Here is an 18,127-nt window from a genome sequence, read left to right on the forward strand (position 1 = left end):
AAAAATGATAGAAATTTCAAAAAACTAGTAAATGAGTGTCGAAGAGGAAAAACTAGGGAAATCAAAATATATCACCATCACAAACTGCTTCGGAAGTAGTAATTTTTCACTATCAGTCGCGAATTTGCCATTCTTATCATCTCATAAAATGTTTTCAGAATCGTTTTGCTTGATTGAAGATATGAGTGGAACAATAAATGTTGATAATGGGTTACGTACAAGTGAATGTATGATTGGAAAATTATCCACAGCTCTGGTGCTGGTAGCATACAGGATGACTCAGAAAAGATTTACTTCGAAGCTGAAGTTATGTCTCTGTTATCGCGAACATACGCACCCCATTTTTGCAGGAACTAACTTTTAGCATTTTCTCCCTTTTTCCATCGTTCCTATCGAAAGGAACATTTATTATGTTGAAAAAAATGAGTAATCGCAGTAGCCCGTTAACCCAAATGTAAACTTTCGCTACAAGAAGCATCTGTCAAAATGCAGCCATGGTTTAGTTATTTTTCAAGTAAGCGCTAATCTTGTTATCTTTAAAGCTCTAGTCATTATTTTAAGTGTTTAAAACTCAGAAAAATGGTGTTCCTACGTTCGGACGAAAAATGTTACGCACAAACGGACTCATCACGCCTTTAACATGAGCCTGCTGTTGGAATCCGAATCCGATGCGGAGTTGTTCCGAGCTCGCAGCAAACTCACGGTGCATCATCGTAAACGTTTGGAAACTCGTTGGTACCCGAGCAGATGCCTTGCGAAATTTCTCGTGCCGCCAAAGTTGGCGTTCGTCATCCCTGCCTGGACCAGATGCGCAATCTGTTGCGTGTACCGGCTCGTTATGCTGCTGCTACCACTGTTGAGCGTTCCGTTGTGGTTACTGGCTGCTTATATCGTGGTTATAGAGCACCTTGTGTGCTGTATATTAACCTGCTCTAATCCGCTCCGGTTCAGCCGAACGGGAAATATTTTTCCACGAATTGAGTCAATATGTTAGTCGCACTCCACCGCAAAACCATAGGTAATATATACACTAGTGATGGAAAATCATACCAGCGTTTGTTTGTGCGAATGGTGGTGATTCAGAGAAAATCTCAAACTCGATTTTACTTTTCAGCGCCGGTGCTGGTGGTTAGCGCAAGCCCGCTGTCATTAAGATATCTGAGTTGAGTATGAGTTGAGGATTTGGTTGCTGGTTTAGAAAATTAATAATAGCGACAGTAACATTGACAGTGTGTTTGCAGCTTGCGGAAATGCTCGTTTAAAGGTGCGTTAGAAAATTAAAAATTCGACAGTTTTCGACGTCCAATGAAACAGGGAATCTTGCCTTGTGTTCTACAGTTGGTTGAATTTACACCTTCAAACCGTTGGACTAATTAGCATTGACTGTCATTTAGCGAAACAAGCCAATTTTTGACGAAGGTGTCAATTTTTTCGATTGTTTGTTCGCACACTGGACCTATCAGCCAATGTGCTAATCGATCATGAAGAAATTATTAACATGCAAGCTCAACGCCGGCTGTTGACGTGATCCGACGCATCGAATATGCATGCAAGAGTGTCCCAAGCGACTACATCGAAATCGAAATTACCGGTTAGCTGCCTGGCTGGCTGGCTGTTACGTGTGTTTGCATTAAAGCGATATTATCATGTGAAACAACAACAGCCGCTGGGAAAATATGCACCCCACTATTACGCTTTCCGATTCGATCTAACGGTTCTCGGACCCGCTCGTACTGGCGTCCAGTTTCAGTTCTGCTAATAGTGCAATCAGCTGATAGGCGAACCCGCATCTGGCGTCGGTTTAGGGATCCATACCAAATGCAAAAAGTACTCGAACATATGCAACAGTAAAGAGGGTGATTGCTTGCACCATTCATTCGCTGCTGGCTGCAGAGTGACTGTGTCCATGTGGGTTTCGTTGTGATGAAAACCCGTCGTCAACAATATTGCTAAATCACACTGCTATGCGCTTTACACATACGGGTACGAAGCCGTGTTTGTATTAAGCTGTACCTCAAGCAAATCCCTATCTCATGAACTTCAATTGAGAGAATCTTCAACCAAGCAAGGAAATTACGAAATCATTCATTATGCAGCCACTGTCCAATCGATAGTAAATGTTGAAGGTCATGGGTGAAATAACTACTGCATTGACTGCCTCTGATTACCCCAAAGCAAACATAAAACTACTACCGACTCCCGATGACATCATTTGTCAGCAACGGAAGCATAGGGAGACCATATCGTACGTCCGAGAGCTCCCTCTTATGTTTATACATACAATCCACAAACAAACGACGAGGTTTCCAATTTCATAGAAAATTACCAGCCAAGCGCTTTCGATTTTTATTTGATTTTTCGCTTTCCCGCTCGCTTAAACAATCGGTTTCTATAGCGTCATTCGCCAACATTTTTGCCAGCTTTCATAACATTGCCTATCGCAAACACGATCGACGCTGGAAATGATGCTTATAAACATGAGCTTAGGTCGGCTGAGAACTGTCACTCGAACCGACTCTCGCCGAGGCTTAGGTTGGCGTGTTTACAAATTCCTCAAAAACAGTAATCACTTTCCCTACGCTGCCTGTCTGGTAGTGGAAAGAATTAATTTGAGCTGCTTGGAACTAGGCCACTGACTAAGGTAGGTGAGGGGAGCTATAAGTTACCGGTAATTAGTGCACGAGTGAAATCCAATGAGTCAGCTTTTAAACCCTAACTTATTAGAAAGAGGATCAAAGTTTACTTCAAAAACAAAATTTATTCGTTTATAAAACGAAATGCTTAGTCATAGTATTTCGCTTTGGCTTTTGAAGAGATATTAGAAGGTTTAATGTTTCCTAAAGCTAGACGATTCGCATCAGTTTAATCTAATGCGTCGTTTTGTTTCACAAAAATATAAACAAATCACAATCGCATGATATGCATAGAACACAAAGAGCTGTTATTTTCAACATTAGAAAAAGCTTACGCTGCTCAAAATGAACAAAACAAAAATCAGTATTTCCCATATTAAAGGAAGTCAAAACAAAACCTAAAAGTAGTTTAAGCAAATACATATTCTCAAAACAAATCAAATTTCTTTAAATTCAGTCCATTGAGAATTGAGTTACATTGTTTACTGTATGGTAACAAATTAGCAAAAAAATCGATAGAACAATTAAAACGTGAATAAATAAAGTGGATTATATAGGATTTAAAATTACGTTAGATGGATTATCTTTTATTTGAAATATGTGTAGGGTGGTCGGTATTACCGACTTTTCGAAAAACCGGTATTTCGGTATTCATAAAAATTAAAACCGGTATTTTTATTCTTTGTGGATTAATACAAACCAGGGGCGACTCGTGGTCTTTGAACCTACTTGGAATTTGAATTTATTTTTGCTTAGCAACCCAGGTTGTATCGAAGTACGTGTCGCTGCATAATTATGTTTTTGCATTTATTAGTACTTATGCTTCATCACGATCCAGATTTTTTTTGTAAGATTTGGACCACTGCGACCATTGATTTGATCTCTTGTGGTATACGATCCAAATTCAACACTGGATAAATTTACCAGTGTTTGGGAAACTTCAATGAATGAATCCAGTGATATGATTACGAAGAATGGAATTTCGAAACTCATATTAACATAAAAAACATGAAGATTTTTATTTCAAATTTCTTTCACATCGCAAAACTTATTTTTAAATTAGTGAATAACTTTAAAATTCTTAGAGAAAAAATATTTGAAACTGTTGAGAAAAGTAAATGAATGAAGAAAAAAATGAAATAACGATCAGACACGAATTTACATTTTACGAATCCGATGCTCTTTAAAAAGTTTGTCCAAATTCAGTTGAACCTTAGAAAGCATTTTTCTCAGCTATAATTATTGCTAATAAATCCGCTTCGGTATGGGCGACGAAGCTTTGATCATGCTACAGCTGTTTAAATTTCACTTTTTCGAGGAGCAGTAATTTTTAGGATGAAATTCTTTATTGATTGATTATTTCATCCTGTTAACACTTTGTATCATGAGCAACTTGTCCATAACTAGGTGCAACCTGTGGAATGCACATAGAGACGCCAAACAAAAAATAAATTATTAATCCAAATTGATTTTTATATATTATTTTTTTAGTTTTACTTTTAATTAGCACTAAACAAATAATGACTTGCATTTTTTCGCAGACATGATTGTGATTACTCCCTTGAACTATGATTTTCAGAATTTGTAGTTGAACTAGTAGGTTCAAAACCCACGAGTTGAAATATATGTTTTGGTTTGTTGATATGAAAATTTTTGACATATTATCGATACACACAAACACAAGCAGAACAAACAAGAAGGAAACAAAAATTGATAAATAGGTGAGGGTAAATTAACATTCAATGTTGCTTCTGTCTAAATGTAATTATTATATACACCGTCATTCGATTTTTAACGCCTGCCTAAGTGGGTAGCATTCATTAGCCTTACAATGATTTATGAATATTGTGACAATTTTTTTTTTATTTTAAGAAAAATACCGAAAATACCGGTTTTTTCGCCTCTGCAATACCGGTATTCCGGTATTGAAATAGTTATCGGTTTTACCGGTTTTTGTTTTACCGGTAAACCACCCTAAATATGTGTTTAGTACATAGGATTACAAAAAAAAACAACGTATCAGATTCATATTTAAGTGCCAGCAGTAGATGCATCAGCCCCCGACGTCCACGAAATTCAGTGGGAGATTGGGAGGCTGAAGAAGCCACCGGCAAAGACGGCCTGCAAGGTGAACTCTACAAACATGGTAAAGAACCACTTGCTAAAGCACTACACTGAGTCATTTCCAAGATCTGGGAAGAGGAGGAACTACCAGAAGAGTGGATGAAGGCGACTCTGCCCTATCTATAAGAAGGGCGACAAGCTAGAGTGCTGCAGCTATCATGGCATTACGCTCATCAACGCGGCCTATAAAATACTCTCCCAATTTCTATTCCAACGTCTAACACCTTTAACCGAGAGGTTCGAGGAGGCGGGTTTCATGGGAGCCCGCGCAACCACGGACCACATATTTTCAATCCAACAGATTGTGAAAAAATGTGAGTACAACGTGTCCGCGAATCACATTTTATCGACTTCAAGGTAGCCTATGATACAGTTGATAGATATGGCAGATCATGCACGAGAACGAGGATATTTTCGCGGATAAACTGACGCAGCTGCAGTGTTAGCTTCGCTCGTAAGCAGCAGGCAACATCTCATGTGAAATTCTCGTTGCTACCGCTATCACACACTGGAGCTATTTCTCGTTCTTTTTCGCTTTCTTTCTTGCTCGCACCCGCTCTCGACCTGTCTACTCTCTTCGTGTGTACTCGTGTGTACCTCTTCCACTACTCGCGAGAACGACCAGCCGAAGACAATTATTTCAAGATGCTTTGCGGTTTGCTTCGGCTGGTTTTGCATTAGACTGCTGTGAAAAACTTACCAAAGCAGTCCGATACCCTTAACGTTGCGATACTTTACATATTCTTCGCCCCACTGTCGGTTGTCGGTGCATGAAGCAAAACCAGAAAGACAGCGTTCTCTTGTTCGAGCACAGTTTTTCAAGCACTCTTTCAAAATTTTAGAAAATAAAAATTTTTCGATGGATAATTCTTAGAAAAATCGTGATTTGCTAATACTTGCTAACCTATGGGATATCTAATTAACAAAATTATGTATTTTTTCAAATTTTGTGTAATATTTTCACTTAAGTAGAGCATGAGCATTGATGTTTGTGTAATATTTTTTAATAATTTCACTTAAGTACTTCAAAAACTTCTGTACTTGGAAGAAAACGACGTAATTATTCAATTTCTATCGAGAAAAAAATTGTAAGAAATAATTTCGAGTGAACTTAAAAAATTATCACAATAAAACGTGAAATTCAGACAAATTTTATAAAAACTCGTAGATCTCTGAAACTAGAAGAGTGAGAAATTTTGTATATTCTGTAAGGTTTCATAGAATTTAAAGATCTACAACTTTGTCGAAAACCGCAAAGCTCTAGCGTATAAGGGAAAAAAGTTGGCATCACAAAGCCACCTTCGCGGCTGAATTCCGAATCAATTCAAATATCCAAAATGTAATGAAATGAAAGCCCTAACTATACCAAGAAACTTTGTAGAAGATCGGAAACCGATTGGTCAAACCCTGAGAGCGCTAATGATCTCGTTCCGCTTGATTCCATTCCTGGCCCAGAGTACAACGCAGAAGGAGGTGAAAGAGGCGATTAGTGAGCTGAAAATCGGCAAGGCCGCTTGGTAGATGGTATCTCGGCCGAAATTCTAAAAGCGGGAAGCGAGCGGCTGTACCATGCGATCCACCAGATTATACTGCGGATCTGGGTGGATAAATTTTCACCCTGCGGTTTTCACCCTACGACAGATCCTCGATATGTTCCGGGAGTATAACTTGCAGTCTCACCATTCATTTGTGAATTTTGAGGTGGCATACGACTCAATGAAAACAAACGAGCTGTGGCATATTTAGCAGAAGCACGGTTTCCCGACGGTTTCCCTAATTAAGTTGAGTCTTATGACGCTTGTGGTGCTAATTCTACACTTTCTCTAAACATCTGGCACACATGCGTAAGCACGACATCTTTCCTCGAGTCACAGCGTTCTAGATTTATGACACCAGTCGGCACGGTGTCCTCGGAGTGTGTTTGGTATGTGAGTTAAGTTCTGCGTTCGATGTTTTTGCGTCAAATTGGGAGATGGAGTGTGGCGCAGACGCATGAATCACGAGTTGTACCAAGTATACTAAACCATTGATATAGAGAAAGTAATACAGCGGGGTAGATTTCTTTGAGCTGGACATGTAGGCAGAATGCCTGACGAAAGAAAAAATAGAAAGAGGGCGTTGACTCCGTGGTAGGCCTCGCACTCGGTGGAAGAAAATGCACGATCTGCTGGTGTATGGGGCGACTGAAGAACGGCCGGTAAACCGTCCGTCGGCCAAGTAAAGTAAAGTAAAGTACGACTGACAGATCCTTGATAAGTTTTGAGAATGCAGCTTGCAGACATATCACCTGTTCGAAGATATCAAGACGACGTACGATTCAGTGAAATGCAACTAGTTGTGGCAGATTATGCTTGAACATGATAAATCATGTTGGGAAACCAACCAAACTAATTAAGATGAGTGGTACGACCCTTGACGATTTCCCATCATACGTCAGGACAGTGGGGACAGTTTCGGACGCGTTTGTTATGTGTTCAACATAGTCTTAGCTGTATGATAAGCAGGTTGCAGAGGAGCGGCACCATTCTCTAGTTATTAAAACTATGGCTGTGAATCTGGCATTATGGCATATTGTGTGCCATTAATCAAATTGCCGGGAGCCTGCAAAACCTGCCTGGTCTAGTTCGCAGTTTTTGACAAGATGAACCACGAAACAGTACTGGCGAAGTTTAACCGTATGGGCATTGACTATAGCTTGCTCACCTGACTGCGTTTTTACCTCATCAAAGGAATATGTCGGTGAAGATTGGTGATTTAACCCTCAAATGCCCAATGCCGCCATTTGGCGGGCTTCAGTCAAATCTCTAAAAAGCTTCAATAAATACTTGTAAAGTGTTTAAAATGATCCATAGTGATTTCACCGAAGCCCGTCTAGAAATTAACTTGGGCACTAGTTAATTTCATCGATAATTTCGGGCCAATTTGGAGTCCCTCAAGGAAGCCACCTCGGTCCATTTCTTTCCTACTATATGCGAACGATGTAAACAATACTATGAAATTTTTCAAGCTACCCTACGCAGACAACTTTAAGCTATACTTCTTCATACAAGTCACGCTGACGCTTCCTTCCTACAGCCGCAACTGGGGACATCAACCGGATGTCTCTCAATGTGACTAAATGTTCAGTAATCAGTTTGGCCGTAAGCCTACACCATACCGTCACAACTACTCGCTATTCCGTGAAACGACGATGAAAGATCTGAGAAGGCTACTGTATTCGAAGCTTAGATCCAAAGAATACCTATTATACGTTGCTTTTAAGGCCTTTTCCCAGTAAGGTTTCATTCTCCGATTTTTAAAGATATTCCACAACATTTTTTGTTTAATGCCTAAATATGCTGCAGTCTCTTTATTATGAAAATGACACACAGATGATTGAAGTCGTTCAACGTTCGTTTTGCCCTGCGTAGATTTCCATAGTTCAACTGCATATGCCGATAGAGGGCGGGGGCCTAGCGTGGTTAGTAACGTCTCCGCCAACCACGCTCGACGCCTGGGTTCGAATCCCAACGCCGATATAGGTGTCGATGGTTGTGGGGTGGCGTGATCCACTCACAACCAACCCAACTGGTCTAGATTCAATCCTAGTAGACACCGGGAGATTTTCTGAGGCGAAAAATCTCTGGGATCACACTTTCCATCGCATGAGGAAGTAAAGCCGTTGGCGCCGGTCCGATAATCAACAGGTCGTAAGTTAAGGTCCTGGGTGGAGTCGCCTCCCCGGGCCTCGGTGATTGGCCACAACAGTGGCGGAAATAGATTGACGGAAAATAAGCGAGAACAAAAACAAATAAATAAATATGCCGATCGCTGTGAACTCATCAGCTTAATTTCGCTAAAAGACGATTTGCTGCTGAAGTTGCGTTGCAGGCGTTTTGCTGCAGGGAAACATCGACTGTCATACTCTACTGGGTGCTCTTTGACATAAACACACGGCGTCGCAATATTTGCTCTCATACATTCCTGTACATTCAGTAATATGAACAAACTTATTCCTTATTCTTACAACGAAAATTGAATACATAAAACTTTTACATTTCTTAAGATTTAGGTACCTTTATACCAGTATTTTTTAAGGAGAAGCTGGATTGTTGTACACAATATAAATAAGAAAAACAGCCAACTCTATCAATCTACCAACAAGTTCACTACAAATATGAGTTACCAGTTGTATGCACTGCTTATCGAGACCAACTGTCTGGGTTTCACACTTTGTATGACCATTCACCAGTATGCTGCTTTGAGCTGCTTATCAATCTCCACTAAATGCGGCGATATTTTTTTTTCGACGTTGGTTTGAAAGGCTAAAATTAGCCCATTCAAGTGACGATTCCACGTCTCTATTATTACCCAGATTTGGAATTCCGACCCGCATTCAAGTGTACTGTAACAATTAAAGCCATTAGTTCTGTACTTTGAGTTGCGCTTTCTATAGAGTCATTATTGTGATTTGGAAAAGACCTCTACTGTATTTCGGTGTTTATTTACAGTTATTCTCATGCGGGTAAAACCACAGAACTATTACAAAGACGGAATAAATATTATCAATCAGAACCGAAGCGGGCGATGTTTGTCATGTACTCGCGTTGCTAGCAGCAACGCATTCCAGTGCATGTGCAAATAACGTAGATAGTTGTTGTACTTATAATGAATCATTCACATAATCAGTCGATGCCCGGCGTTCTCGAACGGAAATAAAGGAATGACGATATCAAGATACACTTTCGTGTGTGGAGTCCGCAATAATATTGATACAACAGAGCTATAATAACGGTAAGGAAGTCAGAAATTAGTAAAAAAAAGATACAAGTAAACTACAATTATAGTACAGAACTGATTTCGTATCCAATTCACATCAAATTACACGATGCATTGTAATCCGCGTCGTATGTTGTTATCTTTTGTCTCGCAACAAGAGATGAAAGAATAATGATAAACTCCCCGCGCGCTTTTCTCATCTCACCTCATCGCTTGACATTCAAATGAACTGAACACACGCGCTTCGCATGTCAATGTATTTCAGTCGGTTATTGTTTGGAATAACATGTGCTTAATAAAAGATAAATCCACCACTCATTCGCAATTTATTATTTGGCATGTACCGTTTTTTAGGCAGCTGCAGTAGCCACCTGTTGAGATTATTTACCCGAATTGGTCAACAATTTTTACACGTGTACAACCGTGAAGGCACATTACAGATCAACACATAAATAAACTAACACTATCTGTCAGCTTTCAATTTGCTACCTCTATTGGAATAATCATCGTACAGATTCTTAAAAAACTCCCAAAAGGTCAAGTTTAGCACCGTGTGTGGTGCCACGCGTACGTACAGCGGCACGAACCCCTTATACATTCCGTGGATGCCTTCGGTGCGATAAATTTTCAGGAAGCAATCGAAAATATTCGCATACAGAATTCCTTTGCCGGTGGCTGATACACCTGAAAATGGGCAACAGATTAGACAGAAAGTGCTTCTCCTAACCACGCGATAGGATTTACCTTGATTGGTCATCCGAGTGGTGACTACGTCACACGGCGACATCAGCACCGATGTGAAGAAGCCTGCCACTGTGCTACTGGCCAGCGCCGTCAGCACCACTGACTCCTGGAAAATTTCATACTTTATAAAGAAATTTTTGCACGCCGAAAACGAAGCCATCTGGGTAGAAGATCCTATCGAAACACGTGCCAAATTGGCTGTGTAACCACGGTACAGTCCTTTAAAGCCACCCTCCTTGTACATGTTGACAAAAGCGGCTACGGTACCGCTGTGTCGATGCTGGAACTTGGCCGTGTAACTTCCGGAGGTAACGGCTTGCATTTGCGTCTTCACCACGTAAACAGGACAGGAAAATGTAGCACCAATAGCACCGGCCAATCCACCCCAAAACACCGACAGAAAAGGCGTCAGCAGTACGTTGTCACTTCGCGTCCAGCCCAAATTGTCCGCCGTTTGGTAAGTTCCCAGCCGGACACTGTTCATCGATAACTGATACAAAGCCGCAGCTGGAAGTCCTTTCTGCAGTCCCCGCAATCCATCCGACTGGACGACGGAGACGATCGATTGCCAGAGGCCCTTGTAAGCCCGCTTGCCGATGTTGCTTTTGGCGAGCAGTTCACCTTCCAGCTGTTGACGCGTTTTGAGCACATCGAACGGATTGGTGAAGAGAACGGCGCAGCAGGACGATAGGCCACCCAGAAGGAACTCCATCGTGTGCAGGTGCGGCGGCTTCCGGCTGGGCTTACGCGAAACGTCAAACTGGCGACAGAGCTCGAGAAACTAGCGACGGGGGCGTTTCTGTAATCTAGCAGGGAGTCATTATCTTATCGGGTGTTTTTTTCAAGGTTCTAGATAGCAATAAAAACAGTTTGGCGCTCGAGGGCAAAACAGTACTAAGGTGGGGATTTGTTTAGATAACTGTAAGATTGTGTGTATTTTGAAAAGCGAGCTGTTCGAATGGATAATTGACAAGCTGTCTAGAAGGTGACTACGGTAGAGCATAAGAATAGCAGAGCAGAAATAGAGCAAGCTTGGGGATATAAGGTGGTAGAATCCGGAAAGATCGGTCTGAAAACCGATCGAAACGGAATCTCAAAAGTTCGCTTTTGTGCATTGATCAGCAGCACCGTAACGAGAACGGAAGCGTTTTGGAATAAGTAACAACATGGGGTTTAGGGGAGTTTTGTTTGCTTTCAAAAGTGAAACTATTAATAAACAGTTTGTGCGCACTTTCGTAGGTTACACACTCTCTTCTATAACAATCTTGGACGAATCAGTGACCAGAAACATTGATCTTTTGTGATATCGCCCAGATGTTTGCTGTATTCCGCACTTCTATTATTAACAATATCACTATTGAAAGTAAGTGCCATTATTATTATTATATAAACTGTTCCGAAAATTATAAATACATCTTCTTTCTTGAATAAAACAAAAACATACAGGATTTTTCTGGTCATTTTATTCTGAAATATAGATAATAAGTCTTTTTTTTCCAGTTTCAATTCAAGTTGGGATTATTTTTCGTAGGATATGCGAGTTCTCTAACTTGTCTCTTAACACTACTCATAAGCTTTTGCACAGTGTGTTCTCCGACCATTTTTACCACTTTAAGCCATTCTTTTTTAAATTTTTCAACATTGTCCGCTGGTTTGACATATTTCCTCAGCTTTGCCTTGGTCAAAGCCCAAAAACTTTCAATAGGGCGAATTTCAGGGCAGTTTGGAGGATTCATCTCCTTTGGGACACATGTGCCATTATTTGTTTTATACCACCCTAGTGCATCCTTAGAGTAATGGCAGGAAGCAAGATCGGGCCAAAAGATTGGAGGATTGTTATGCTGCTTAACCATGGGTAACAACCTTTTCTGCAAACACTCTTTTACGTAAATGGAAGAGATATTTTCCCACATTCACAAATGGCCCGCCAAACCATTACCTTCTTGCCGAATTTTTTGGTGTAAATGGCTTTCACTAGTCCAGGGACATCCTTTCCCTTCGGTGATGTATAAAATTGCGGTCCTGGCAGAGTCTTATAGTCCAGTTTTATGTAGGTTTCGTCATCCATGATAACACACCCCATTTTTTTTTGGTCAGAAGTTTGTCATAAAGCTTCCGAGCTCTCGGTTTCACAGATTCAGCTTGTTTTAGATTTCGTTTTGGCTGCTTCTGCTTCCGACGGGTCTGCAGACCCATTCTTCCCTTGGCACGCATAACGTTACTCGCCGAGGTTCCAAGCTTTCTCGCCACATCTCGTACTGATACTGAAGGAGGCCGCTTGTAGTATTCCTTAACCTTTTTGTCCATTGTGGGATCAACACTGTGAACAATACTTCCGCAATGCGGTTTGAACTGCTCCGACACTTATACCTTTTTCTCTGGCTAATTTTCTTATAGAAAGACCACTCACGGTGCCCCATTTGTGCACAATTCGCTTTCTTTGCTCGGGAGAAAGGCCACGCATTTTCAAAATTTCGCACTAAATGTTAGAAAAAATGACAGCATCTGTTTCTTTTGGATGTAAACAACACGACGCAGCCAACGTTTGGTTGAATACTGCACGTTATTTGAAATGACGGTTGATCATAAGTGTATTTATAATTATCGGAACGGTCTATATTCTGTGATTGTGTTTTCGCCCTTCCTTTTTACGCTGCCTATTACGAGCATCGCTTCCTCCAGCCAAAATTATCATATTAACGCCAATAACAATTCCCTAGAGAGGTTTCAACTAAACGCCCCTCTGACCAGCTTGTATTTGTCAAGATTTTGTAGATTTCAACGTGGAGCAAGCGTTGATGGAATGGAAGCAAGCGTTGACATCGATTGGCCCGGAGAATCTTCTTAGATTCGAACCCACGACCACGCACTTGCCAAAGTGGACTCTGTAACCTTGCGGCTATGAAAATCCCTCTCTTTATGAGTTCCAGGACATTGAAGATAAATGCGGTGAAGATGAAGAGATGATGAAACAAAATGACCGGTCAGGTTTTTTCTCCGTCCGGACTCATCGCTGCGACCATAGACATTTGATCTATTGTGATATTGCCCAGGTGTTTTCTGTACTTCATATTATTGGCAGTGTAACTATTGAAGTAAGTGTCACACTTATTCAGATCCGTGCTTGTGTGTAAGTTTTATCTTACGGTTTCAAGTTTACTGCTCTACTGTACCGAGCCTCTGTCCATTCTAACAATATCGCCTAATTACAATTCCCTGGAGAGAACTTTCATACGTTACCCACACCAGTTCCATTATAATAGGAGCTTATTTTTGTTAGAAGGAGAGTCAACAGGGGTACTGTAGAATTCAGATTAAAGGAAGGGTATGTGGTGAGGAGCCTTAGAATAAACCCATGCTGAAGTCCTTTGAAATGGCCTGATTCTTCTAAGTTTTGAACCAACGACCACCCGCTTACCAAAGCAGACTCGGTAAACTTGTGGCTACGGAGCTTCCCTCCGTTCACGTTAGTTAACAAAGGGTACAAAATATGATGAGTGGTATTAGAAGAAAAAATCGAGATTTTAATTAAACCAAATAATAATATTGTTTTCGTTATTTTTCCTTTCAAGTGCAGCATGACCTTTATCTTGGGTAACGTTTGCATTACAAAAAATGGACAATCAAGCGAACTGTAACCGTGCTGGAAAAAAAACAGTGAAGCTAATTAGTTCAGAAGTGTGTGCGTTCAAAGAACTATACCCCACCACGTCGAAAACGAACATCGTGCGGCACTCTGTGACCACTGAATATGCCCGTTGCGACATCTATAACACCTTGGAACTATTCAGCAACAATCAGAGCATCGAAAGAAAGCACGGTTTCGAAGGGCCGACGACCCTGAGCGACAAGAAGCTTTCAAGGATGCTGTAGAGGAAGCAATAGTAGCATGCTGTAGCAGTGTTGCTGGAAAATTTCAATGGTGAGCCGTCCGTCAGACATTCAATCAGTTTGGAGTGAATAGCTGTTTCTACAAGCATGGTAGCGCCTTAAGGTCTTTAGCCTTAAGGTTTTTTTAAGAGCCAACTTGACATCTCTAGAGAATAAGTATTGAAAAAGTGGATTTTTCCATATAAAATTGTATGGAAACTTTAAAAATCGGGCGCAAATCGGGTGTTTCACCGATTGATCTGAAAAGCTACACAGTTGTTATGGGACCCATAAGGAACACGAAAAGGGCATGGGAGCTAGCATTTATTTTTTGTCCCACCCTAATGTACAAACATGTCAGGAAGCGGTATTCCCGTCCACTGGTCTCGGAGCTACAGGCAATGATGCAGCGGCAGCGGCTGAATAAGATGGTTAAGTCGATTTTCCCGGCGAATCGCGACGTGGCGGTGGGGATGGACGACGATACCTATCTCAGATGGTAACGACTGGCAGGGCATTTCGTATTTTACTTTCCCCTACGGAGGAAGTGAGCTCCGAGATTAAGGTCATTTCAGCAAGAAGGGGATGTTAAAGCCGCTCTTCTTTCTGGCCTGGCCGTGAGCGGAAAAATTTATAGTACGATATGCCTGCCGAAAGTTGCGTCGTTCAACCAAAAATACTATAAGGGCGGTGTTCTGGAGGGATCTGGCGTCGACCCACTGCTCGAAGCGAAAGATGATTCAGATAGTTCGAGACCCCTCTCTATTCTGAAAGGGAGGGATTCCAAACAAATAAAACTCAAATTCCTACACAACTCGAGAAAATTTGGTATGTGAAGGTTTCTAAAAGCAAGAAAAAGGTTCATGGTTGTACGACACCCCTCCCTCTCCTGGAACACAAAATTCTTCGCAACTCAAGAAATATTCAAGTAAATGGAGCCAAAGGCTAAAAATATTTTCATAGAGGTTGGACAACCCCTTCCCCCCTTCTGGAAGGGAGGGTTTTTATACAAATCGAAGACAAATCTCTACATAACTTAGGAACTAATCAAGCAAATGAAATAACATCTGGCATGTGGAGGGGGTAAGAAATGTTTCTATGATAATTTGACACTCCTTCATACTCTGGAAGAGTGGAGGCTATTGGCAGATATTTCATTCTATTTTTCCGGAAAACAGCCTAAAATGATCGGGATAATGCACAGAAGCCAAAAATTTACTCCAGACGTCATTTTAGAATTCAAGAGTTTCTGAAAAACACTCGAACATGACCGAAATCCACCCATTATGGGCTTAGGGGCGCTTAGAGGCTTTTAATTGACTCCACATGTCATTTTGAAATGAAAGATGGCGACTTCCGGGTTCTGAAAAACCTCCAGAAGTGGCCAAATACCAGCCAATATGGGTGTTTCCGGAACCATAATAATGCACAGAAGCCAAAAATCGACCTCAGACACCATTTTAAATTCTAAGATGGCGACTTCTGGTGTCTGAAATACAGCCAAAAATAAACAAATACCATCCAATGTAAATATTTCCGGAAGCAGAATGACGTCCAGAGGTCAGAAATTGACTATACATGCCATTTTGAAATTCAAGATGACGACTTTCGGTTTCTGAAAAAAAAGCAATGGGCTAAATAAAAGTTTTTGGCAGAATCGGTTTTGTCAAATGGAATAACCGATGTTTTTTGCATGATCCTTTGCTGAATCGATTCTTCTGCAGGTAACGTTTACAATAAGCGAGGACAAATCGATTTTTAGCGAAATCGATATTTTTAGGTCGATTGGTCGAATTTTCGAATCGATCTTTCAGATCCTGATAAATCTGGTTAGGCGAAACGATTTTTTCCGAAAATCGCCCATTGCTAGTCGAATTTTGAATTTTTTAATGCAAATTTTTTAATGCATGATTTTTTTAATGCAAACGTTACCCAATATTTTTATTTCAATGACATGGTTTCGGGATAGATGATGAAAAATGCCTTACTTGCATAGTTGGCTCCTCAAAACAAGCTTACGATTCATGGTTGCGGATACTGAGGATTATTTTTAACATGAAAGCCCGAACGTTTGGATTTGGATACGTAACCTCATTTATGCAGCAATTTTATCAACGCCATCAGATTACTATGACGTCAGAATACGTGCGGTAGTTCAACCAGAAGTAGCGTAGTTGTCAAGGCAGTTACCTTGTTTACTTTATGTTGAAGGACATTTTTAAAACGATAAGTATAAACGCCATTGATATTATTATTAGGTGATTTTGGTGTTATTTTTGTTTGGTACGTTGGATTCAGATTATTAGGCAGAATTCTTTCTATGGTCGAAGTATTTCCAAAAGGAGAGGACTCTTTCGATACGTATAAAAATGGTAGATTGCAACCCAACGAGAATTCTAAATGATTTTTATGTTAATTTCAATTGGTTCTGGTGAATTTTTTTTTGTCTGTGATCAAGAGTTTCCACTATCGGTCCTTATCAAAACAACCGTTTTCAAATGATAGAATATGTTTTGATAGATTTTGAAGTTAGTTCCGCAGGTGCTTATTAATAATGATATTCAGTATTGTTGTTGTTGTGATTGTCAGCGGGTTTTGGAATCTGTAGACGGGGGTACGAAGTTTAACAATATTTCTGTGGCGAGAAGGACCTTTTTTTATTTAATTAGTTTTATTTTTGATTGATCGCTGATTTACAAAATGCTTTGATATGACGGTTATGTTCTTTCATAATTACTCTAGTTTTTTTTTTTAAGAATTTGTGTTTTGAAACCTCAGTTACAGAAGGTTTAGGGCGAAGATAAGAAAACTAGTGTTATCTATTGTGTTTCACTTATATTTCATAATTTTCTTTTTTATGTTGTTTCTTGATTCATTTCCTTTTTTCAAATAATCTTTTTTTTACATTCCATTATTTTATTTAACTTTATGGGGTTAATAATTATAGAAAGAAACGTCTACGTCTACGCAAGCGCTGCAGTGTTGTTTCTCATAAGCATCGAGTAAATTTGATGTTTGTGTATTTTGTGGGAGTACGTTGATGAATTTGCTGTTTCAAGCATGTCGCGCGTTAGGCTTCAGTAAACGCTACGTATACTTTTGTGGTGATGCGTCTGAATTAGGGTGGCAGTGACTTGTATGAGGAATATTTGACCTTCGAATTTCGCTTAGAAGTAGTGCTCAAAAGTTTCGTCTTCTTTTTAAAAAAGTCCCGATCAAAGTTTTAGCTCAACCCGTTACCGAAAACACGTGCCTTAAAGTGATCGAAGTTTCACTTTTCGACCGCGAAAAAAATTCACAAATCCATGAAATTGTTAACATCATTTTTTTGTTTCCAAATGTCTTAGAAATGTATGAAACGCCAAGACCAGGTGTAATTTTAAAAAAAAAATCGGCTTTCTGGAACATAGCTTTTCTGGAGCTGAACCAATGGAACGTATGAGAGAATTTGACCTTGGAATTTCGTTGAGCAGTAGGACTCAAAAGTTTCGCATCCTCTAACATTGTACTCATACAAACTTTTGGTCCAATCGAACTTCCAGAAATTGTGACTTAGAGCGGTCAAAGGTTCACTTTTTCGACTGATGAAGAAAAGCAAAGGATCATGAAATATTCAAATGGATTTTTTACGCCAAATATCTTAGAAATGCATAAAACGCCGAAATCTATAGTTATCTAAAAAAATCGAAAAAAAAAAGACGAGATCTATTTTTTTATTTTTGAGCTCGGAGACTCGTTATTTTTAAAATTTTTAAATCTTCTCAAGTCGATTTTTTTTTAATTCTCCCAGATGGTCTCGAGGTACGTTAAGATCTGGAAGTGGGTTTCGTTGGTGTTTATCAGTAATGATATAGAAGCTGGCAAACTAATTGTGTTTTTGCAAAAAAATGGCAATCGATTTTTATGCTGATTTTAGTTGGTTTTTCTGAATTTCTACTGTCTTTTGTAGAAGTGCTTTTTCACAAAGGTGGAACAACTATCCGTAAGTTTTTGAGAAA

At 40.0% G+C, this 18,127-nt stretch overlaps 2 protein-coding genes and 1 long non-coding RNA gene across 5 annotated transcripts in view; 1 reads left to right on the forward strand and 2 right to left on the reverse strand.

Moving 5' to 3' along the window:
* LOC129726127 (protein draper) overlaps window positions 1-18,127 on the reverse strand; it is a 106,108-nt gene that overhangs the window by 66,285 nt on the left and 21,696 nt on the right. The window lies entirely within an intron of this gene.
* On the forward strand, window positions 461-1,243 carry LOC129726137 (uncharacterized). Its single transcript, XR_008728253.1, has 3 exons — window positions 461-514; window positions 576-1,018; window positions 1,115-1,243. It is a non-coding gene; the product is annotated as an uncharacterized LOC129726137 (long non-coding RNA).
* Window positions 9,645-10,971, reverse strand: LOC129725136 (solute carrier family 25 member 35-like). The gene is made up of 2 exons (XM_055680602.1): window positions 10,260-10,971; window positions 9,645-10,199 (listed from the first exon to the last, which is right to left on the reverse strand). The coding sequence occupies exons 1-2, from the start codon at window positions 10,969-10,971 to the stop codon at window positions 9,979-9,981; spliced, it is 933 nt and encodes a 310-aa protein (XP_055536577.1). The 3' UTR covers window positions 9,645-9,978.

This window comes from Wyeomyia smithii, chromosome 2 (assembly GCF_029784165.1).
Source record: "Wyeomyia smithii strain HCP4-BCI-WySm-NY-G18 chromosome 2, ASM2978416v1, whole genome shotgun sequence".
NCBI classification, from domain to species: Eukaryota; Metazoa; Arthropoda; class Insecta; order Diptera; family Culicidae; genus Wyeomyia; species Wyeomyia smithii.